The 25,607-nt window shown below is 44.1% G+C and overlaps 1 protein-coding gene across 1 annotated transcript in view; it reads right to left on the bottom strand.

Annotated features, from left to right (window-relative positions):
• Positions 1-25,607, bottom strand: part of SCRN1 (secernin 1) — a 54,671-nt gene that overhangs the window by 8,490 nt on the left and 20,574 nt on the right. Inside the window, exons 3-6 of the mRNA XM_022584299.3 lie at positions 15,378-15,559; positions 7,845-8,047; positions 6,630-6,824; positions 4,287-4,452 (exon numbers count right to left, since the gene is read on the bottom strand). Coding sequence (XP_022440007.1) covers positions 4,287-4,452; positions 6,630-6,824; positions 7,845-8,047; positions 15,378-15,559 — 746 coding nt within the window. The remainder of the gene's footprint in view (positions 1-4,286; positions 4,453-6,629; positions 6,825-7,844; positions 8,048-15,377; positions 15,560-25,607) is intronic.

The following is a 25,607-nucleotide window of genomic DNA, read 5'->3' as shown; positions in this document are numbered from 1 at the left end:
TTATATAGCCCTTCTGCGGGTTTCTAATATATATATATATATACGCATTATGCTACCGCAGAAAAGCAAAATATTTTTGTGCTTTGGCATTTGGAATTTAAGTATCAGTGGCCAGCTCACATTTCTGACTTCAAACATGGCTCTGTTCACACTGAAGATGCAGAAACTCCCTGAGCGATGAAGCTGGGCTTATCCTGTGCCCTGGAGTCCCCGGCAGATCCACTGGTGCAGAAAACAGCAGCACAAAGGCTCCTGCTTGGATGAATTTGCTAAACTTTGAACCAATCTGAAAAGGGCCTGGAAGAACCAGTTTCTCTCAACTGCAGGTGTCCCTCTGAATGGTTCATCCATGGGTCATCCCAGCTTGACTGTGAGTCACTTTAATCATATAGTCAAAGCCACATCTGGTGGAGAGCAGAACTTACCCACGAAGGGTGTTTTCATTTAGAGGGAAAGAGGGCTAGTACTTTTGGAGCATGGGACACCCTGAGGGCTGGATCCAGATACTCTGGGAGGTTTCGGAAAGTCAAAACCATGGGGTAGGAGAGAGGAAAAAGACAGTGTTGGGAGAATTGGGGATGAAATCAGAGGCAGTGCTATTTTATGCAAGGCCCTCGGCTCTGTGTCTGTCTGTGCAGGCTGTGCCCCACACTGTATTTACATAGTAAACTACGGTGTCTACAGCCCATGGCATCATCTCCAATAATGAAAAGGTTCCCCTTGTCACTAACATTTGAATTAACCAGACAAGACAGTCTCAGCTGATGCAACGTAGCCTCTCGAGCCTAGTACCTGGGAGAAGACGAAGAAAACACACACACACACACCATGTCCCTTGCATGTCCCCATTCCCTGCCACTAAAGTGGGTCAAACACCCCCTTTTTCCTAGAACTTCCTCCCTATTTTCTGTTTACCAGGCTAAAGTACACGGCCTAATACAATTAAAGAAATGGGTGGGGAAATAGCCTTCTAATATTTAAAATGGAAAATTTTTAATACTCTCCCCCTCTTGGTTTATCCATCCTTTATCTTGAGTGTTTGTGTGTTTTCTCAGATGCGGGGGCCTCTCAGTGGTGAAAATAACAAGCCCTAATTCATGATGTCTGCCGATTTCCAAGGTGTAAACACGCCCACTGGGGCCCATTTCAAGCTACCGATGTGATGTCACTGAGCACATGGTTGGGAAGAGATGACATCATCAGCTCCCACAGGCTCCAGCACACCACGAGACTCAGAACTTTACACCGCCTCCAAATGCGAAGCTCCCTCTCTGCTCTTTCCCTCTCCAATTCTTCATATCGATGAGCTTTACCAAGTACTGCTTCCACATAGGAAATGGCCTCCAAAGGTCAGAACCGGTGCACTAAAGCCAATGAGTGTCACTGTATGGATGACCAAGGCACCAGCTGACTCAACAGAATACTAACACGATGGAATGTGCCTGCTCAATAAAATTAATTAAAGGTCTTTTGCATCTCCCACCCACTCTCAAACTCTGACTTCTGCAGCTGCTTCCAACTCTCAAACTTACATAGTACCTGGTACATATATTGGGAGGAAGGGAGGAGAGAAGGGAGGGAAGGAGGAAGAAAAAAAGGGAATGTGAGAACAAGCTATATCAAGAAAAGGATCTATAACTGATGCAATGAGCAAAGAGTCAAGAAGTTCTGAAGCAGACAGACCGATAGTAAGATGATGGCCTTTGGTTTCTAACATTAATTAGGAAGATAAATAATATAGTCTTCTCTGATCATAATCTTTTGCAAGTCCACTGCTCTGAAAGTATTTCTTGCAAACATCTCTCTAATGTTTTTAGCATTAGCAGAAGCTGGCTAAAATTTCCTTAATTTTATTACCTAAAAACCCAAGAGTAGGTAATTACACTTCCTGATGACAAAATACAAAATGTTGGGAATGCCCAATTACAGAGAAACATTGAAATGCTGAATAGGAGGAAAAAAATCTATGACAGTTCTATAGTCACAGTAGGAAATGTAGCTCATTTAACCAGAGAAGATAAAAATGAATGTCTTCCGGGAAGCCCTTAATGGCCTTTAAGGTCTTTTCAATTAATTTAACCATGAATAACTTTCTTTTAAAATTACTTGAAATTTTCCATTTTAGATATTAGAAAGCTATTTTCCAGCTCATTTTTAGAATTATATTAGGCTGTGTACTTTACCCTAGGAAACAGAATTGCTTTATCTTCACATCCCGGCAATCACAAGCCCTGTCTTCTAAGCACAGTTAGAGCAGCTGTCTGAGACATCAGGAACCAAGGGGGTGGCTGTGGTCATTCTTCAGTTCAACCTGCTCCTTCAAAGGCTCCTGTTCCCTGAAGAACAATGTCTAAATACCTCAGCAGAGTGTTCCAGGCAGACTCTAAATGCCTACATGTACCCCGGCGGGCCAGCACAAAGTGCTCACAAAAGCCACCAGCAAGCGAGGTCAGAGTCCACAAGGGAAAGTCAGACACCAAGGAGAGGAAAGACAAGCCCCAGATCTGATGGATCAAAAAGGGGGTGGGAGTGGGGCCATGGAACCAAGCGTTCAGGACTGGAAGATAAAATCAAGAGAAAGCAGCTGGAGTCAAACAGAGGCGTGTCCTGAGAGGTTGCCTGGAATACTGCCCAGCGGGCAAGGCTCGCTGTCAGAGGCCAGCAGAGGTCCCATGTTGGGCTTGTGTACTGGTGGGGGGCGCGAGGGGGCGGGTGGAGGAGGGATGGAAACATAAACTACAAGAGGATGCACAGCAGCAATGTGTGCCATTCTGTCTCATGCCTCTCTGCCTTTGCATATGCTGTTCCCTCTACCCAGAATGTCATTCCTGCTTTTAGCACCTAACACACCTCTCTTCCTACAACCCCCAGTGCTCAAGAGTTCTTCCTCTGTGGTTTCCCCCTTCATTGTCTCCTGCGTGCCACCTCTTATCTTGCGCATACTTTGTCCCTAGTACCCAACAAGCATAAGATTTGGTACACAGCAGGTGCTAATAAGTGCTTGTTGAATGAATAATGAATGAATGAAAAACTAAGGATAGCTTATACCGAATTTAATAGGTCTTGCTAGAAAGATCTATTGATGTTGGCAGTAGTGAGGTCAAAGGGTCAGGAAAGGTACTTGGCTTCTCCCCTGAGTCATCAAACAGTCCCTAGCTGGACACTGCCATTGTCTTGTATTCCTGAAACAATACGGGGAGAGTAAATACTTTCAGCTGGAAAGGGAATGAAAGCAAACAGCTACAGATTCCCTGGTAGCAGAGTCAAAGGTTTGATACCTGACACTCAAATGATGATGGTTTTCAGCCAATGGAGCACATGAAAAATACCAAAGAACCTACTGGAATGGGCAGTCTTCTAGACCTCTCCAGGCTGAGGATCAGACTCACCAGATAGATTCCTAAGCCCACCTTAAAGATTCTGATACAATAGGTTTGGGTCAAGGCATCTGTATTTTTCAAAAACTCCCCTAAGTGATTCTGATAATTTAGAAATCACTGGATGGTTGTGTCTAAGCCACTGATGACATGATTTGTGGTGTGCATGACTGAAAGTTACCAAGGAGAAGGGCTGCTGTCTACCTGGTAGATCAGAGATAGTCTTAATAAATAATACTTAAACCTACTATGCATTTACTTGGATTATCTCATTTAATCCTCCCCAAAAGCATATAACAGTAGGGGCTGGTATTGTGTCCATGGTACAGGACAGACACAAGCTTGGAGAGGTTAAGAAACTTACCAGTTACTAAGTGACAGAGGTGGAATTCAATTCTAGACGCCGTGTTCCTAAACACTGTGCAGTGCAAGCCCTTTGCTGAAGTGTGTGGGCAGAAGGCAATACCCTAAAACACAATGTCTTAGAGAAGAGCCCAGTGCACTTGAAGTGGCTTCAATGTGCGTTGCCTCTGGACCATTCTGTCCCCTAACTCATAGGAACTGGTGGTTTTGATCAATCTTGGGCATTCCTGTATCTTTCTGTCTCACTGGGTCTTATTCATCTTTGCATCCCTCAAATACAGCACATTGCCTGGCCCATAATATATATTAATAAATGTTTGTTGAATTTAAAACAATTTGCTTCCATGATGGTGATGAACGGTATGTGACAAAAGCCAAGAACTTCCCTTCATCACAGCTCTTTGTGCTGCACTGGCCATGGTGAGATGACTAAAAAACGTGACTCAGCTATACAGCAGGAGGTGCAGGAACTCAGTGTGTGATTACTGGGTGAGTTCTCAAGGGAAGCACACGCTTGCCACCTGTGTGACTGTGTCTCAGACAAACCTGGAAGGATCTGGGGTCCCAGTGAAGTAGTGAATGCATGGCGAGCTTCTGTTCTGAGGCAGGACAGACACTACACTGGCTGTGGTAAGGAAAGACTCGGAGTCTATACAGACTCCACTGGCTTTGTCCCGTAAGATGTCAATCATAGTCTGCACAGTGATGCTTTCTGTAAAGAAAAGAGACAGAGAGGAGGCAAGCTGTAACCAAAATCCATCAGTCCTTTCTCTTTTTAGTAACAGAACCCCTGAAATTACGGCTGGGAACAGAACTGCCCAAGTAGGGACTATATTTCCCAGCTTCCCTTGTGGCTAGATGTGGTCATGTGATAGATCCTGACCAATGGGAGGAGAGCAGAAATTATGTGTGCAACTTCCCCATTACATCCATAAAAAGGAGTGCTTGCCCTTCACTTTTATCCCTCCCTTCCTGCTGGCTGGGAGATGCCAGTGAGTGGACCACAAAAGGAAGTCACGTGTTGAGGCAGAATAACCCACCCGCCCTGGACTGTCCATATACGTCTGGACTGTAACATGGGAGGGAAATAAATTTCCATTTTCTTTAAGCCGCATTACTCTGGGGTCTCTGTGTTACAGCACTTGGCAATTCCTCAACTAGTACAGTATGCAACTGAATGATATTCATAAGAAAGTATGCAATCCATGCAGTGCACCAAGCAAGCTCTCTGGTATAATCTTGCTGGTTAGAGTCAATACTATATTTGGAGAATGACCTCCCTGCAGTGGGAAATATACACAGAGAGGTATTTAGAATATTTAGAGCCATTAGGACTATTGGCTCTGACTTCAGATAAACAGACTAACAAATCTTTTACTACACAGGATCCTGGTTCTACGTTTTCTCCCTCTGTTTATAATTCATTGAAACACTATTTTTTCAGTGTGTTCACAAAGATCAAATCAGAGCATCACATAGAGAAAAGGTGCCTTAAACTTCACTACCACGACTCACAACCTCTTTGTAAATCTCTATGCGTAACACATCACACCTAAAAGTATTAACAGTAAGTCCTTTTGTTCTTCAACTATCAAGGGTTCAAACTTCCTCACCGTTTCATAAATGAATTTACTGATTTAAACCAGGATCCAACAGGTTGATAATGTCTCTTAAAACTCTTTTAGTCACTGCGTCTCATTTTTCCCCCTTGCATTTTATTTGTTGGGCCATTTCTCCTGAGTTTCTCACACTCTGGACTTCGCAAGACGGACTTTGCAGATGGTGTTTTGAATATTTTCCTCCATCCTCTGTATTTCTGGTAAACTAGTAGCTAGATCCAGAAGCTTCATCAGATTTACGTTTGACATTTTGGCAGGACTACCTTACAACTGGTATTATATACTTTTACCAAGCTAGGTTTTTGAAGTGAAAAACATTTAGAGTTTTTTATAAAGTTCCCATTGTAAATGGATACTTTCTTACCTTCCTACCCAGAATTTATTAATTAAGTTCTATAGCAGAAGTCCTAAAGCGTTCTTCTAGATTGAGTCAGCCAACTTTTTCTTAAAGAACCAGATAGGAATATGTTAAGCTTATGGGCCCTATAATCTCTGCCATAACTTACCTGTCGCAACTGCTCAACTCTGCCACGTAGCATGGAAGTAGCCATAAGCAACAGGTAAATAAATGGGTGTGGCTGTGTTCTAATGAAATTGTATTTACAAAACAGGGAACAGCCAACAAGTTATAGTTTGCCAACTCCTGTTCTAAATGACCAATGGCAAATATAAAATGTGGCCACTGTGTTTACGTGGAAGGGTTTTCCACTCACGCATAAAAGTAACAAGCTATCCAGTCACCCACATTTACCTAAACATGGATTCTGACTAAGTCAATGCTGGGTGGAAGATACAGGGTTCATGAAAGGAATTCAGTTCAACAATTTGACTCAACAAATGTTCATGGAACAAAGGACTATAACAAGTCTCACAAGGGGATCCTAAGATGAGCAAAAGACAACACCCCTGATGTCAAGACTCAGCAGGCTAACGGGAGAGGAAAATATATGAAGAAGATAAGTCAAATATACAAATGCCGAGGTATAAGCAAGGCTGGAATAAGTATCAAAAAGACAAGCATAAGGACATCAGCATTTAAAGGAGAAATAGGAAAAGGAAACATCCATGATGAGAAAGCATCACGTAAAAATAAATGCAAGTTGTCATCTTGCCTGCACAGCAAGGACTTTAGCACAAGTCGGTCTCTATATACAAGGTCTATTCTCTACTCTTCCTCTCTGCTCATTCGCCTAAGTTCAAACAAGGTCTCTGAAATAGCTGCAAGACAAAGGGTATGAGAGGGAGAATTGTAAGGGATACACTAACTCACCTTCTTGCTTTTCTAAGCTGTCTTTGCCTGCACAGCAGGCTAGATGGTCATCAGCTGGAGAAAAAACTTCAGAAAAATTGAACTCGTCCTCTCCCGTCCACCAGCCTTGACTCTGAGCATAACTCCTGAGTTCAGGATGCTCTGCGTCGATCTTAGTCGTGAGCGAAAGCTGATTGCAAATGCACTTGACTCCCTCTGTAGAGAGTGCAAAACCCAGTTATTTAGAAATAGACTTACAAAGACTTAATCAAGAAATGGAAATTTACAGGGCGTCTCTCCCCTGCAACTTGACTCTTAAGTATAGGGAGGAATGGATTCTGTTTCTGAAGAGAGAAACAGATGATCCTTGGTTCTCTTTTAAGATTTCCCAGGAGGTGTGACCACTCCTGACACATTTTATCACATTTTCAATGAGCAACAGTCACCTGATCTGGCGAACTAAACCCCAAGCATTTACTACTCACAAGAAAAGTGAAAGGTTCTTTGAAAGAGGCGCTGTGCTACTAACAAGACTCATGAACATTGCAGCTCCAGAGATTCCTCCTCCCCAATTTAGTCTCACTCCACCTGAAGGAACAGTTTACACTACTGCCCTCTGCTCAAATATATATATAGTTTTTTAAAAAATAAAATATGATACTTCTTCATTCAAAATTTTTTCAGGTCCCAACATTTAGAAAAACACAGTAGCCCTGATAATGAATTGTTTTATTTATTTATTAATTTAGGCCACACTGCACGGCTTATGGGATCTTAGTTCCCCGACCAGGGATTGAACCCGGGCCCCTGGCAGTGAGAGCACGGAGTCCTAACCACTGGACTTCCAGGGAATTCCCGACAATGAATTGTTTTAAATTAATGGAACGTGCATGCAAATATACATGTGTCTGGGTGCATGTGTGTGCACACGGGTGTGCATGAGGTTGAGAAAAATCTCTGGGACTTTGTTTCTGTAACTAAGAATTGGGACTTGCCCCCAGGCAAACAGTCAATATGAAATATCAGGTGTGTGCTTCCCAAGCAGTGACATCCTTCACTCCAGGCTCAGGAAACCCCCGTTCCTCTCTAGAAGCAGAAGCCCAGAAAGGAGAGGCACTCCAGAGCCTACACATGAAGCACAGAGGGTCTGCAACAGCAGCATGACTTCTCTAAGTCCAGGCACCATGGCCTCAGCTTTTCCTGTCCTCGAAACTCTCCACCGGCCACCCCACTCACCTGTGATTCTCTCCGCAGCCCAGTACTTCCCCACGGTCTCCAGCACCCAGGCTTCCTCACTGTCCACGATCAGATATGCACTTTGGAAGCTGTGGTAGGAGTTTGCATCTTCATAATAATTCCCGCCTTGTCCATGTTCTTCCAACAAGGCGACGATGACATCTAAGGCTTCTTTAGCTGTTGCCCCTCTCTCTAAACCAAGCCTGAAGTAAGAAAACCAGAAGCATACCTCTGTCATTCCTCACCACCTCATTATCAGCATAGGAACCAAAGGCTGGGACGGGGCTGAGTTATGAAGAACGCCAACGTGTGTAACTATGTTAACCACTCAAGCCAATACGCAAACAGATAAACAGCACTTGAACTCAGACACACAACTGTCACACATTCGGTTCAAAATCACGGGGGCGTTTTCTGTCTTTGGACGCCCCCCTTGCATAGAGAGACAGGAGTCAGGAGCCCAGTGGCTTCTCCCTCTTGAAAGGAAGCTCGGCCACCTCTCTTTCTCTTTTCTAATTCTGACTCCCCTAGAGCTGGTCAGCTCAGTTGCAGCCCTTAGCAAGACCCCCTCTCTGTGGCTTGTTCTCCCTCCTGCCTCTGGGCAAAAGGAAACCTCTGCCCAGTCCAGCCTTGACCTCTATTATTCTACACCAGATGTTTTGTTTTTTGTTTTGTTGTTGTTGTTGTTTTTAATTAACTAATTTTATTTATTTTTGCTGTGTTGGGTCTTCGTTTCTGTGCGAGGGCTTTCTCTAGTTGTGGCAAGTGGGGGCCACCCTTCATCGCGGTGCGTGGGCCCCTCTTGTTGCGGAGCACAGGCTCCAGACGCGCAGGCTCAGTAGTTGTGGCTCATGGGCCTAGTTGCTCCGCGGCATGTGGGATCCTCCCAGACCAGGGCTCGAACCCGTGTCCCCTGCATTAGCAGGCAGATTCTCAACCACTGCGCCACCAGGGAAGCCCCACCAGATGTTTTGATTAGTAATAAAAGTGTTCCACAGCCAGCCATTGTCCTCTGTGCATATAATTCACTCACGATCTCATTAGCGATGGACGGCTGGTTCGTACATGATCAGTCCTTTTTCTACATGTTCTCCTCCTACCTATCAGCGCACCTCTACTGGTGTGGCTTACAGCTTCAGTCGTCCAAAAGGACATATTTCTTTCAAAGTGAAACAGCAGTCCCCTCCCAGCCCTTCCAATTAATAGACCCCTTAAAGCAGGCACAGACTGCCCTCTGTGTGACCCTGAGCAAGTTCCATAATATACTTGAACACCAGTTTTATGTCACCTGTAAAATAAATACCTACATCACTGAGTACTATGAGGATGGGTTTTATGAGACAATGAACATGAAAATACATGGGTCTAGGGCCCAGCACCAAGTACGTGATCAGTAAGTTTCCAGACATAGCACACGGTGGCAGAAAAACAAATGACGCGGAGATAAAGGGACCTCAGTTCTAATTCTGGTTCTGCTATCCACCGGGGGTAAACTTTCCGAACCTTGATTTTCTCATCTGTAAAGTGAAAACAGTACTACTTCCCTCTCAGGCTGATTTGAAAGAAGATGGCATGTAATGGGTGTCCGGTAAACGTCTACTTATTCATCTCTTCATTCAACTTGTACTTCTGGTGGCAGAAGTACAGAACAGAGCAATGAGCCTGCTAAGATGATAGAAGAGGCCAGTCCTGGGTGAGTTTTCGACTTGAGATGCAATCGTTATTAAAATTCACCCAGCTTAATTCTTCCTGAAGGGACATTTCACTGTGCTGCAGGATAATGCAACTCTGTGCTCTGGTCTTATCTTTGCAAGAGGCTTATTTTCATAGGTAATTGTATATCAATTCATTTGGCATTTCTCAATTTAAGCTTATTTAGGGAGACTGGTGACAAGGCAATGCTTTGAGAAGCTGAAGCCTGAGACTTCATGGGAGTGACAAAAGAATAAACTCGTTAGAAGGTGGAATTAGTGGACTCTTCCGTTGGTCAGTGCCATCTTCTCCAAAACGGCGTAGAGGAAATAAGTGCTCACCTTACCTTGAGGATCCAGAGCAAACAAGTGTGCTGTGAGTACCTCTCACAGCGCAGAGCTGGGCACACAGGAGGGGCCCTGCTTTCCACAGGTCCTGCTTTCCACAGGTCCCTGGTGGCCCCTGGTTACACCGTCTTATGTACGCATTCCAGGGAGAACCCTGTGCCCAGGGCCTTTGCAGGGCCCCAACTTACCCGTGCAAATGTGTGCTAGGAGCCTGTGAATACCCAGCCGGGGCAATAGTGCCACGTCTGGAAGCTGTGAGTTCTCTGGTGCAGTTTCTAACTTACTCTCCTGCTGTTCTGCCTGTTTGGGTCCCACGCTGAGATTCCAACACACGTGCCCTCCCAGACTGACTTTGATGCCCTCTGCACGGCATCTGCAGGGGCGCCTCAGCACTCATCCACAGACACGATTCTGATTATACCCCTCATGCCAGGACCGTGGGGAGAAGATACGCCTTTGTCCCACCTGACCATTCCCTTGCGGTCTCTCTGCCATGGGCTGAGAACAGGACAACTGCCAGAGCTGTGCATGACAGCGGGTTACACCCTCTCCGCCTGAGACTCAGAGCTACAAATGCACCAGGCTATGGTGATCCAGGCCACGAGTCTCCCAACATTGAGGCCTGTTTTAAGCTTTTCATGACAGTTTCCCCTCCTAGATGAGGCAGATTCATCTGATGCCAAATGAGAACACAGCCTTGCTGGCCCCCATGCCTACTTTCACTTCGGGTGCTACACCTCATTATGGGCTTGACTGGAGCAGGAAAAGGAATGAAATTAACTGGGCCAATGTTAGAGTCTTGCTCTGACATCAACCTTCAGTGAAATTCAGATCCTTCCGAGGGTGTGCTTGGTCCGGGTTTTTCTGGATCTTGGAGTTAGATGCTCCTAAATTCAAATCCTTATTTTTTATGGGAAATCCTGGAGAAAATCCCTCTTTGGGGCCCATGACCTTTTCACTGGTATGTCGAGCTCACTGTGCCCGTTCCTGAAAGGTTAACACAGCTCACTAAGGAAGATGAGCACCGTGTGCACTCCCCTAATGCAAGCCCTCGTGTTTAGAAACTCGGCTTGCTTGTCTTTTTGACACCTATGTCTCCATTCATTAGGGAGACCCCTGTGCCTTTGAATCCCAATTAGGTAAAACTAAGTTATAACTAGATTTACCGTGGATATATAATTATAACTAGATTTACCGTGGATATATAATCACTGCCCTGGGGAAAGTCATAAAAATAGTCAACTCCCCTTCCCTTTTAGGGATGAGCTTGGTGTTCCTATAGGGATGTAGATGCAAATAATCTTCCTTCTCCCCCGCAAATCCAGGGGTCTGCAAGGCCCCTCTTGGTTCATGATTTTTTGGACATCGAACATTCCCAGCCTCTAGCCAGAGGGATAGAAGCAGGAGGGGGAGAAAGTAGATGCTAAGGGCTGTACTGATTTGGAAGAAAGATGTGGGAAACCTTTTGACTAACCTCTGTCTCTTGGTATCCAGAGCTTCCTGGCTCCTGGAAAGGAGAAGTAACCTGCGATCTAGTACAGACAGGGGTCGCCTCCCTGAGGGGAGAGGGCCCCGGTACACCAGGCTCTGTCAAAGCCTCAGGCAAGTCCCTTAACCTCAATTTCCTGTCTACCAAACAGAAGTAATCAGACCCACTTCACTGGATTGCTGTCAAAGTTAAATGAAATATTCTATGCAAAACGCATCATACAATAGTGTTCGCGAAATAGTAACTCTAATCCACAGGTTCTTTCCTCCTACAGACACTGGCTGGGCCCCCTTTCAGGTCACCTGTGGGTCCTCACACTCCCCACAACCTAAAGACAACCCTTGGCCCTTTCCAGTGGTTACACTGGCCTCTTTTCAAGGACTTTTGTGTCTTTTTATACGCTGAGGGTCTGATGGAAAGTGTCCAGAATTATCAGATGCTCTAAAATATTGGGATGGACTGGGTTTTAGTGACAAAGTTAAACCCAAACGGAGCAGCAAAAGTCAGTCTACAGAAAAAGAGGAGAACAGAGCAGTCATGGAAAGGGAAGAAGAGGCGTGAAACACTGAATGAATGCAGTGACGCACTGGGGCCAGCTGTGCCAGCTCGGAGCAGACTGCTCTATATCAAGAATTTCGATCTAGCGGTTAAACCATTGGTAGTCTGAAATCAGTCATCGTGGGAGTATTTACACCATGGAAACTGGAAAAGGCTACAAACCAGAGCTGCCCCCCACCATCCTGCCCCAGTCTGGTTATTAAACATTTACCAGAATGCCACTGATGGATGAGTTCTAAGAGCTTTCTAGTTCTCATCCAAGAGGCCAAGGTGCATTATTATCATGAGAGACAGACCTTGGATTGTAAGAGAGCCCTGACCTCCAGAAAATCAATTCCCATTTTTTTAGGCTAGCTCCATTCAGCTTCTTTTTACTTGGTACCCACCTCCTAAAACATGCAAAAATGGAGTATATGTGTTTATGTGCCTTTTCCCTGGAGAAAGGGATTCGTTGAAAGATTCTCACAGGGATCAGTGGATCGTAAGCAGCAGGTGTTACTTAACATCATAAACATAAACTGAAAATGAAATATAAAAACAGTATTGCCTAATGCTTGAATTCCCACAGCAAACCTCTAGGAAGCACATACAAATCATACTTTTATCTTAAACTCAGTGCCCAATAAAGTGCTACCAACGTTCACTTAACATCCCTTTGGACTGAGGCTGGATTCGACGTGCTGTTGGAAAGCACAAAAGATCAGAATCCATAGAGGGGCAGCCGGCCCTGTATAATCTTTGAATAATCAACCCCAGGTCTAGCAAGCCCTAGAAATAGAGTGGAAAATGCAAAGAGCTTGCTCTCCCAGGAGTTGTCCAGGAAAGAACTGGCATCCAAGCACAGTAGACAAGCACAGACAGAGGAAGTAGTGATCCCTCCAACAGCAATACCTTGGAGATACTGAGCCCAATTTGAGAGAACACAGCTCACGGACTGAAATTTTCCTCTAGCGCCCTGGTTCTCAACGCTTCGTGTGTATCGGAAGCACCTGGAGGGCACGTTCAAGCATGGATTGCTGGTCCCACCCCCCAGAGTTGCTGATTCAGGGGGTCTGTGGTGGGGACCCAGAATCTACATTTCAAACAACTTTCCAGGTGATGCCAGAGCTACTGGGTCACCAACCACACTTTGAGGCCCACTGCTCTGGAACCTTGCTACTCAAACAGTGCTCTGTGTGCTTCAGCACCCATCACCTGGGAGCCTCTGAGACATTGATCTAGGAGGCCTTCTGGCTCAGGGGTCACTTTTAGCATTCGGTTAGTATGAACTGGCCCCTCACTGTCTGACTGGGCTTGGCTGAACTGATCATAGCTTGTATAAAGCTGAGACCCTGAACTCACAAAGAGCCACTCAAGGTGCAGACACCTGCGGCAGGGTCCTCTTCACATACCTGCTTTTTTATTGTCATAACTGGACATGGGTGGCCAGGGAAGAAGTTAAAGTTAAATGACTATGGTTAAATTCACCCTATAATCTACTCCTGACATTTGTTAGTGTCCAGACCTTGGTAACTATCACAACCCCAGTTATGCGCCGAGTATATCTTCTCGGTCTACATCCCCACAGCGTTGTACACCCAGGTCACAGGCATCTTCTTCTCGAAGCATTCCTAAACAGACTCAGTCCATTATCATCTCTGAACATCCAGGGGTGTTTTCTGAGGGCCTGGGATTCTGTGCCATTCATGTGGCTACAAATCTCAGATTGCCTTGAGACACACCTCTCCTTCTGTCATCTTAAATTGATCTTAAAATCTTGCATTGCTCAATTTTCTGTCTTCTCCCTGCAACCAGACTAAAATCTCTTTGAAGTTTTTGAGCTTCTTCATGTGCCCACAGAGTCTAGCACAAAGCAGATATGCAGTAACTCTCGTTGCCTTATAGGTTGATGAACTTGAGAAGATACATCAGAGGCTTTGAAGAAATTTTTTTAAAAAATTCTTTTCTGTCGTCCCTTAGAAATCAACTGTTTAAATGGTGGTATTTGCCAGTTCTATAAACCCCCTGCCATAAAGTCAATGATAACTCAAAATGCAAGGCTATGAATGAGGCATAAAAGGGACATTATTTTTCATTGTTAACTCTTCATTTTTAGGATTTCTATTAAGCACGGAGGTAAAAATACTGGGACAACTGTCAAAACATAAGCTCAAAACTTGTTGTTATTCTATCCATTTCATTCTGTTGATCAAGAGAAAACTGATTATAAATATAAGGCTTTTCCCTCCTTTTCTCCAGCTCAGGGAACCTGCTCCTTCTGAGTTTATAATAACCAGGAAGCGTAAGGAAGGGTGAGGAAGGTATAAAGGCAATATGGCATCAAAGGGGTGTCACAAACAGACCTGTCCATCAGCTGGAAGAAGCTATGGGCCACGGAAGTCTCTATGTGCAATTTCTCCCTACAAAACCTACAAAATGTAAAAACCTCGATTCCTTTTTATAGGATGTGACATGTGGGAAGCTCTCTGGAGGTCACCCAATCTAGGCCTCACATCGGACAAGTGACAAGTATACACACTGAAGACCAAGACCTCCAGCTCCCAGCCCAATCGTCTTTCAATCAAGCCATTACCCTATTGCATTTCAGTATTTCAGAAAAAAGGAAGCCATTTCAGAACGTTGTTTCATTCCCACCCACCGTCTACTTTAGTCATTCTTTCAAAACTCAGTCGTTGATCAGCCACTACGTGCCAGGCACACAGCCCCTGGTGCTTGTGACGCAGTAGTGAACAAGCCGACAGAGACCCCCATCCTGCCGAGCTTACACGTCCGCTTCCCCCTGTTACACTGTGGCTGGAAGGGGAGGGAAAGGAAGAAAAGATGACCAAGACTTAGAAGGGAAAGGAGGGAAGTGATTTCTGTTCTTTTTTCCTTTATCTTGTATGTATTTTTAATATATTCTTTTTATTTTTATATATTATTAGATAGATACATTTCAAAGACCATAAGCTTCATCCATTTAAAAGTGTAGTTCAGGGGTCTTTAGTATATCCATAAAGTTGTGCAACTATCACCATAATCTAAATTTAGAACATGCCAACCCCCCAAAAAGAAGCACCATATCCATTAGGACTCACTCCCCATCCTCCACTCCAACCCCAGGCAACCACTAATCTACTTTCTGCTTCTATGAATTGGCCTATTCAGGATATTTCATGTAAATGGAATCATACAATAATGACCTTTTGTGTCTGACTTCTTTCACTTAGTGTAATGTTTTCAAGATTCATCATGTTATAGCAGGTATCAGTACTGAATTTTTTTTATTGCTGAATAATACTCCGTTGTAATCTATTCTTTTTTCCATCACCTCCAAGTTTATATCAAAAGGCACAAGTCTTCTTTGGAAGGACTGTGTTAGGAAGTATGAGGTTTGGAGGGAGATAAATCCTATCCCCACACCCCACCTGCTCTGGGCAGTTGTTTCAAAGAATCACCGGGCAGTACCTGACCAGATCCATCCCCAGTAAGGCTTCCGTTTCAGCGGCTGGCTCTCTGGCATTGATGGCTTCATTGGCTATGCACACTCCATGTTCATTGGCTCCCATTTCTGCCCCCCAAAGCCAGGCAGGTCTGCTTATCACGATGGCATGGGTCCTGGGAACTTGGTCGATTGAAATGTAAGTGCACTAAAAAATGAAGACAGGAAAGAAAGGGCCATCACCTGTCAGGTACCACTTAGTTTTCACCTTGGTACTTACATTAAACCACCACATCGGTTACATCCAGAGCCGAGAAATAAAAGGCCTTGGGAACACCCAGACTTAAAAGACACCACACATCTCAAAGCAGCTCAAAGGTTTCGCCAGTGAGTTTCAGTGTTGTCACTCACTCAGCTTTCTGTCTCTTTGGTTCAGGCCAATCTGTGCATAATGTTTACATCTACAGCAGCCCACCTTCTCCAACCAGGTATTCAAGCAAGCTCTGCCCTGAATATTCTGTATCTAGCCTTTTCAATGGGCACAGAAGGCCACCAGCATTTTAAACAAGCATAGCTATTCATTTGCAAAATTCCTTCTAGATCAGTGGTTTTCAAACTTTTTGAAAGTTATAGAGTCCTATCTATAAAAGAAACTTTACCCAGATGCCTAACATAGAAAGCAGATAAAAGGAAAGATGGTTTGTCTGAAGAAAAGAGGTCCCCTAAGCTTCCTGCAATGATCCCTAGGGCTCCCTGGAACACAGTTTGACAACCCACATGATTGCTCTAGTGGTAGAAAAGAGAAAATTATAGTGATACTTTACATTTAACTAACGCATTAAATGTACACTCTCTTATCCATTGTGCTTCCTGGTCTGTCCCATTTGATTTCCCACACTAAGCCCACGAGGTGGACAAATAAGGAAACAGTCCCAGAGAGGCATATTCCTAACTGCTGTCACAACTGCAGCACATAACCACTTAGAGCTGTGTCTGACTTCTCCAGGCTGCTGTGTCTTTACCTGCAAAATGAATGAGCTAATCTAGATCAAGCTACTTCTTTCCAAGTATTGATATTTTTAGCCTCAGAACACTTCCTCCATACAAACTCTTACATAAAAGCATAAAGACAATAAAACTGGTCAAAGTGTATTGAGGTGAATGGAAGAACAGGCATGGGACTGGGGATAGATAACTCAGAGCCTTTCCCCTCCCCACACCGGGCCCCTGGGAGGACTCGGCTAGAGCAGTTGGAAAAGCACTAAACTAGGCTGTCCACAGGAGCCTCCTGACGCTGACATGCTAGCAGTCTATGACACACATACTCTTCCCATGGAAGCTGCAGTGTGGAACTCAGGGCTCTAAATTACACAGAGCTTTTCAGCTCTCAGGGGAGAAATTTATCAGCCACAGCAGCCATTTGCATTTTAAATTGGGCACCTGAAAGCACTGGATCAACTGCAGCCTTAGATCATTTTTTTGATTCAAGACCCACTTATATGGACTGAATGCAGCCCAGAAAGCTACTCTGCATTGATTTTCCATAATCTCTAAACCTCAGGTAAGAGCTGAAATGCACACTCACTGATCACGTGACATCCGTATCTTCACGATCCACGTTAGGTATTGCTCTGCACTGGGATAATGTTATTTCACTTGGTAAGTATTTGTAAACTGAAAGCTAATTAAACCCGGAGGTTGTCAAGAGACCGTTGAATTTTTCATGGCAAATTGATAGTAAAATATACTCTTGAAATGTTTTCCCCTATTCAGTTCCCGAAAGTTATTTATTGTTTTAAAAAAATGATTCTTTTACAGCAAAAGGCTGGCCAAGGTGGTAAACAAGCTACGGTCCTCTGTGCTCTTCTAAGTGGAATTGAAGTTTATATGTTAGAATTGTACTATTTCATGCCAAAAGCAGCATTGATCAACACTTTCCAAAACCCCTGTACCCACTGAGGTCCAGTGACAAACTCTATCTTGCAAAGACTAAGTAAATAGGCAAGGAATCTCAGGTTCTTAAGCACAGATTTATCATAAAGTATTTTTTGTAAGGACAGGAAAAAAGCAAAATAGGAAATGAGCTTTTTATTTGCCCTCAAATTCATTTTGACACATTTGTTCCCATTTCACCAAGTATCTACGGAGCACCGACCACACACAAGGCATTTCCTGCTAAGTGCTGCTGGCAGATAAATCAGTGAGGAGACCCAGTCTCTGTCCCTTCAGTTGGGAAAGAAGGAGAAGGCACATACGCAGACTACGACCACAGGCCAACTTCAGTAAGTGTCACTGAGGCCTGTATGCACTGCATCTCGTCCCCTCCTCCCACCTCGTACTCTGATCGACACGATCCTGCCCTTCCTTTTCCTTTCACTGTTCCATGCCATTTTGACCCTTCCAAAATACTATATAACTGACTGACGTATCGTACGTGCTGTTTATGTATGCTATCTCCACCAGCTGGAACGTAAGCGCTATTGAGAGATTACAGAAGGGAAGGAGGGAGAGATCTTTGCTGTTTAGTTCACGACATATCCCAAATCTGGTATATAGTAGGCATCAATAAACCTTTTTTTGAATGAATGAATGGATAAGTGAGTGAACGAATGAATAACACAGGTCGGAGGGAGCATAATAGAGGTTCAAAGGAAAGGGAACACAACCAAGTGGGCAGAGGTTTTATCAAGTGAGTGACATTTAGGTTGATCTTGAAAAGTAGGCCAGACATCGAGGTATTCCAGACAGAGGTAAGAGCCTGAGAAGAGACAGGTGGGGATGTCAAAAATGTGTTCACGGTTCAGGGAGGTCCTCCACCCTGCCACTTAGGGGAGCTACGATGGCACTGAGTCACAGGACTGCAAAAGCTCAATAAGTACTGACAGATAAAAATGTTGAACACTGAATGCAAAAGACCATATGGTCTCTGTGGGAGTCCAAAATACATGCAGCCAACCTGACACTTTTCAGGCCAAACTTAGAATCATGAGGAAGGAAGGAGATCCCCAACTAGCCAGATGGGCTAAATCAGCACCTCCCAAGCACCAGGCTGCAAGCTGATGCCCCAGATCTCCTCACAGGCCACAGGGTCGGGGAACGGGAGGTGGATGGGTGTGCACCCCAGCCTTAGTGAGCCTATAACACATGCCCCTCGGGGCATCTTTGTCATGGACCACGGAAGTCTGGGCCTCACAAGGGCCCTTCTGTGGCTGCAATTCACACATGGCCCACTGGGTTTGAAATCTGTCTAATGACACCCAGGTGTAGGAGGGAGTAGGGAGGATGGACACACTTGTCTCATAGAGATCGGTTACTTAAAATCCCAGTTTGGGAGCAAGCCTCACAAATAAGGAACATTTACACAAGATGTAATGAGTTAAACGTTGTAAAGTCAGCCATCTAGAACATGAACTCTGCAGGCAGTCATTTTCTTAAGTAAAATTCACTGACACTCACAGTTTCCACATTATTAACAAGGCAGAGAAAAAGTGGGATTTGAGGTAGCAGGGAAGGTGTCTCTGGGGGAAAAAAATCCAAAAGTACCTGAAGTTTTCTTTCAGCCTGGAAAAACAGTTTAGTTCTAAAGTCAAAAGTCCTAGCCAAGTTTCTATGAGAAAAAAAGCAAAGAGAAAACGTTCACCACTCAGAAGATCAGTCTTTACAGGGACAGTTCAGGCCTCACTTCGGTGATTAAGCTGTTCAAGGGGGCTTCAGAAAAAGAGGAGCAGTTCGTCTTGCTGCCCCATGGCCACACCCACCCAGCCTTTAATAAAACAAATCTGTCAGCTAGTGTGACTTCTGGGGGCCAAGGCCACACAGCAACATAAGAATGCCCAGGGCAGGGGGCGTGGTGAGGCACACTTGTAAATATCAGCCCTGCCTAATGCTAATCACTGAGCTTTTAAAAGTATTACCTGCGCTGAGCTTGTCGCTCTCAGGTGGCTCCTGGGGACATATGCCAGGTTGGAGGATGGAAAGATAAACCTTGACAAGGCCCCGGAGACAAAAACAAATGACAATTCTTGTTCAGGGCAAACCCTTTATTATTTTGTGTGATGGTGTCCAAAACGAAAAGCAAAATCAGCGTCATGCTGTCGCCTACCCCTTGCACATTCCTGCACACACTATTTCTGGATATCACCCAGTGAAAGTGGAATAGAGACACTCACACAATAGACGTTTCAATTAATGAAACGCAATCATTGTGCCTTTCCTACTGTACTCAGATGGTGAACACAACCCTGGCACCACCAGCGAAAACCACTGTGAAATGAGTTGATGAGTCAGCCAGACTTCTTAGGGTGGGAAACAAAGGCAGGGAAAATGGGATGCTTCAGGGAAATAGTTTTAGTTTTAGAAAATGTGTGACTCTAAAGCAGCACTGCCAATTATCACTGAGGTTGTTCGTTTTTTAATTGTTTTATTCCAGTGTCCTGCCTGCTACTTGACTTTTGAAAATGTGCCCTTAAGGCTCATATGAGTCTAAACAAAGACAAAAGAAGATGCTGACCACACTTTAGAAGAGCTGCTTTTTATTCCCCTGAAGCTGTAAGATCTTTGAGGATGGACAATCCAAAGGCCTGGCGTCAGAAACAGGATTGGGAAAGGGGACGTGATGGAAGGAAGCCCCCTGCCGAGCCACTCTCCCACGGAGCAAGGGAGACGCTCTGGCCCCACAGAAGGCTGGAGACTCCTGCTCCTGGGGCTGAAGAGAAGAAAACAGGAAAACAGGAAGAAAGACACACAATCTACTTAGTGGCCATGGAGCTCTGGTCAGATTTCTTTGATTTCAGAATGACTTGTGCTCTCCTGCTGTAGGGGATAATCTTCAGAATTAACATTCAGGACCCACTCCCTGCCCCACCATGTACACACATACTCCAAACACCACAAATACAGCCACCACCTAAACAATGCTACTAACAACACCACCAGCTATCATTAATTGGTAATTTTCTATTCTTCTTGCAAATATTTTCATTGGGGAAGAAAAGGGAAATGATCTACTAAAAACCCACCCCAATTGTGAAAGTTGTATAACCTTGCTGAGGATACTAATCCCACACTGAACTTCATACAGTAGAAAATAAAAATAAATTCAAACTAACTTTCAAAGAAAAGGAAACAATGAATTCTAAAGGAGAGAAAAATGGAGGTAAGGTTTAATATATAATAATAAGAGAATCTTTCAAAAAACATTATGTATCAAACCTGACTTGGCTATCAAGAATTCTGTCTCGGGCTTCCCTGGTGGCACAGTGGCTGGGAGTCTGCCTGCCAATGCAGGGGACGCGGGTTCGTGCCCCGGTCCGGGAGGATCCCACATACCGCGGAGCGGCTGGGCCCGTGGGCTGTGGCCACTGGGCCTGCGCGTCCGGAGCCACCTGTGCTCCGCAACAGGAGAGGCCGCAATGGTGAGAGGCCCGCGTACCACAAAAAAAAAAAAAAAATTCTGTCTCCATAAATTGTGGTATAATTACTCTCTTGGGTACCAAGTATGACTCATGTAAACTGTAGTTGAAATCCATTGTTCTTCCAGGAAAATATTCTAATGTTGGATCCATTTTTTTCTTAAATAGAAGGTTTAACCATTTAAGAATAGACCTATACCCATCCATGAGCACAGATGCACATCCGCACACACACAAATGCACCCATGCACACACAGAACATCATAATCCAGGAAATTATTCATCTGATTCTTCAACGCCCCTACCCACAGGGAGAAGCAGGGCCTGAGGCAAAGGGAGACGAGTTCTGTGATGCACAGTGTATAGCATCCTCAGAGAGGACACAGGGGATTTCACAGTTTGATACATACTTATCCATCCTACCCTGCAACCAAATGAGGAGTTGTTAAAAACCCAGAATCCACAGAAGAAAGACTAAAGAACAGAAAATAAAATGTTCCAATCTGCCAGCTGTGCATCTGAACAAAAATGTGCAGTGTAATTTTAGAAACTGAGGAACTCTGTGCTGGAGGACCCCATTTCTTATTCCTCCATCTCAAGCAAAGTGAACTGGACATAGAGTAGATGACAGATGGACAAGCAGACCGATGGACAGACTGAGTGAAAGATGAAGGGTAAGAAAGGGGACGAACTGGAAGAGAAGACCACCTGGTAGGATGGACCAGTTGGAAGGGTGGGTAGGTGGGCAGATGAGCAATCACAGTGACTCTTTTTTTAAATGAAACCTCCATTTAAAAAAAAAAAAACCCACAATTTTATTTATTTATTTTTTTCTTTTGGCCACGCCGGATGGCATGCAGGATCTTAGTTCCCCAACCAGGGATTGAACCCGTATCCCCTGCAGTGGACATGGGTTTGAGCCCTGGTCCGGGAAGATCTCACATGCCACGGAGCAACTAAACCTGTGTGCCACAACTACTGAGCCTGCATTCTAGAGCCTGCGAGACACAACTACTGAGCCCACATGCCACAACTACTGAAGCCCACACACCTAGGGCCCGTGCTCCGCAACAAGAGAAGCTACCACAGTGAGAAGCCTGCACACTGCAACCACAAGTAGCCCCAGCTCACCGCAACTAGAGAAAGCCTGCGTGCAGCAACAAAGACCCAACGCAGCCAAAAATAAATAAATAAACAGACAAACAAATAGATAAAAGATGGGAATCGGTAGACAGGAATAAGGGGAGATTAAGACTGCTTACTGTAAACCTTTTAATGTTATTAAATCTTTGAACCACACCAATATATCACCTATTCAAAACGTAAAATTACATTAAAAAGTATCTTTACCCAAATGAGTTGAAAATTTATGTCCATACAAAAACCTACGCACAAATTTTACAGCAACTTTATTCAAAATTGCCCAAACTTGGATGCAACCAAGATGTCCTTCAATAGGTGAATGGAAGAATAAATTATGGTACATCCAGACAATGGAATATTATTCAGAGCTGAAAAGAAACATTCTATCAAGCCTGGAAGAGACATGAATGAATCTTAAATGTATATTAGTAAGTGAGAGAAGCCAATCTGAAAAGGCTACATGCTATATGATTCCAACTATATAACCTTCTAGAGAAGGGAAAACTATGGAGACAGTGAAAAGATCAGCGGTTGCCAGGGGTTAGGGGAAGGGAGAGACGACCTGGCAGAACACGGAGGATGTTTAGGGCAGTGGAGCTACTCTGTATGACAGATACATGATATTAGAAACTGTCAAAACCCACAGAATATATAACACAAAGAGTGAACTTTAATGTAAACTACTGCCTTTGTTAATAATCATGTATCAGTACAGCCTCATCAATTGCAACAAATGCACCATATTAGGACAAAATGTTAATAATAGGGGAAACTGGGAGGCAGGGGGTTGGGGGGAGTTGAGGGGTTATATGAGAACTCTCTGTACTTATACTCAATTTTCTGGAAACTTAAATCTGCTCTGAAACTGTCTAGTAATTGAAAAGAAAAGAAAGAAAAGTGAGCAGGGTGCCAATCAGGAAGAGTTGTGAATGGCATACAAATCAGCCTGGACTCTCATCCTATAAGCAACCAAACATTTTTAAACAAGGCAATGACAAAGCTGTGATCTGGAAAGAAAATTCTGGTGACGCTGCAGGGAACAGAATTCAGGAGAAAGAGACCTGGGCACCAATAAGCAGATTAAAGCCGAAGGGAGATGGGGGTGGGTGTGAATGAGCTGGGGGCCGTGGGGTGGAGGTGGGGACACAGGAGAGGAAGCAACAAGACGCAGTGACAGCCACCCCCGTGCATCCACAGAGAAGTGGGAAAACGGGGGTCAACGCTTCTGTCTGGTTTCTAGATTAAACGATGCGGCAGACAATAGCGCTGTTAGGGGAACAGATGAGACGGGGAAAGTGAATTTGGTTTTGGATCCGTAGAGTTATTTTACCTGCAGAGTGTGGATGTGGAAACGTGCAGAGGCAACTCAGAACACAGATATCCAACTCAGAAAAAAGGTCAGGGCTGCCTTAGGGACTAACTCTGGTATATATCAAGCTGCACTTATTTATGCAAAGGGACATAATGTAACCTATAGTGTATTTGAGCATTAATATACCATAGGTTAACTAGTGAAAGGAATCTAGTCTATTTCCTAAAATGACTGTAACCGTGAGTAAAATACAGACTTATTTAACCTATTCCCCAAAAAAGAAAACAAATGTTTTCTAAAATATTTATTTCAGCCATATTTATAAAAGGCTTTGTACAATATTGTAGTTACTATGGCTACTAAAAAATGACCCCAAATCTAGTGGTGTAAAACAACCGTTTATTATGTTCGTGAATTTGATGAGTCAGGAATCTGGACAGGGCACAGAAGGGATGGTGTGCCTCTACTCCATAGAGCCTGAGGTCTGGAATCACTGAAATGTCATTCACTCACACATCTGGCAGCTGGCACTAGCTGTAGGCTCTCCATGTGGGCCCCACCCCATGGTCTGTGTACATGGGTGTTTGGGTTCCCCCCAGCATGGTGCCTGGGATCTTAGGGCTAGAGTTCCAAAAGAGGGAGATGAGTGGAAGCTGAATCCTTTTATGACCCAGCCCTGGAGGTCACACAGCATCACCTCCGTCACGCTTCACTGCATGATGCCATCGGAAGTCCTCACCAAGATTCGTGGCAGGGGTGGGGGGGGGCATAAACCCTCCACTCCATGGAGGCGTGTCTATCACACTGTGAGAAGTACATGTGGAATGGGATTTCGTATAGCCATCTTTGGGAAATTAAATCTGCCCACATGAAAATCAAAGTGTTGCTTCAGTTTTGCATGACTCTCTGGGAAAAAGAAACATTTAGGGAAGACAGACAGGGAAGGTCAGTAACAACGCAAACCAAGCCAACTTCATCCATACCGAGCCCACTCTGTTCCAGGAACAGAAAGAAACATTCAGATGCAAACAACATGGACATTCAAACATTACTGAATACCCATTTAAAAGCTAGCATGAGCGCCAGAGAACCTAGCACTCTTTTCTGCCTGTATGAAAGGAAGGTCCCGCTGAAGCTTAGGGGCTTGGACCAAGTTAGTGGTGCAACACGAGAGGCAAGTGGTTCTGGCGAATATCCTGTGGGAGCCAGTCTGCCGCTGCCTCGACCACAGACTCATGCACTCTGCCTGTTCGTCTCAGTGTCTCTGTTGAATTCACCTTGCATAAGCAGCTCCTTGTGGAGTTCTGTTGCTCTGGTGATGCTTAATGCTTTTAAAGGATCGAAACAGATAAAGATTCAGATAAGAAAATGAAATACGCACTGATGAATACTCACTTAAAACCTAGCACAGTCACCAGAAAAATCAGTTTATTTTGTAAAGCATAGAACATCAAAGAATACAGATGATGTCAGGGGCAAGAGTTTGTTAATCTACTAGCTCCCATTTTTTTCATCCAAATTCTTCATCCTTCAACAAACAATTACAATTTAAACACATACAACTAAATATACCATAACCAAGAAGTTTAGTCCATGAATGCAAAGATGGTTCAACTTATCATTAAATAGGAAGAAAAAAATCAGGGGATCATCTCCATAATCACTGGAAAGATCTCTAACAAAATGTCACACCTATTCTTGAGGATTTAAAAGCAATCAAAGTATGAATTGATGTATACTTTTTAACATGACAAAGCTATATAAATCTCTGTTCCCAAACCAGCATCTTACTTAATGTGGAAGCACTAGAGGCTGTCCCCCACCTCAGGTCAGGAACAAAGGCAAAGATATCCATTATCTCCCTCACTATTAATACTGAATCCAAGCTATAAGCCAAACAAAGCAGAAAATAATTAGAGATGTAAGAACAATCAAACAACCTCTATTTGCAGGTTTTATAACAACATACCTGGAAAACCCAAGAGAATCAAGAATAAAAGCTGACACAACCAATAAAAGAATTTAGTAAAAGAGCAGAATGTAAAACTAACATGAAATAGCCATCATGAGAGTTTGACAACACACTCTGGGAACATGAACAAACAGGCACCGTCTTACATTGCTGGTGGGAACGCAAAATGGTACGGTACACCAGCTATGAAAGGAAATTTGACCATATCTAACAAAATTACCTATTTACATACCCTGTGACTCAGAAATCCCATTTCTAGGCACCTATTCCAAAGAAATACTGACTAAGCACTCAAAATAAGAACTGGTGGATAATTTTTAACATGATAAAAATATATAAACCGAGACAAGATACTGTGACAGATGCACAAGGCTATTATTCACTTCAGCACTATTTGTAAGAGCAAAAGACTGGAAAC

The sequence above is a fragment of the Delphinapterus leucas genome, chromosome 9 (genome assembly GCF_059928025.1).
Source record: "Delphinapterus leucas isolate spDelLeu-1000000601 "Yukka" chromosome 9, BTC_Dleu_Yukka2, whole genome shotgun sequence".
Lineage (NCBI taxonomy): Eukaryota > Metazoa > Chordata > Mammalia > Artiodactyla > Monodontidae > Delphinapterus > Delphinapterus leucas.
The sequence above is the reverse complement of the archived record's forward strand: the minus strand, read 5'-3'. Positions and strand labels throughout refer to the sequence as shown.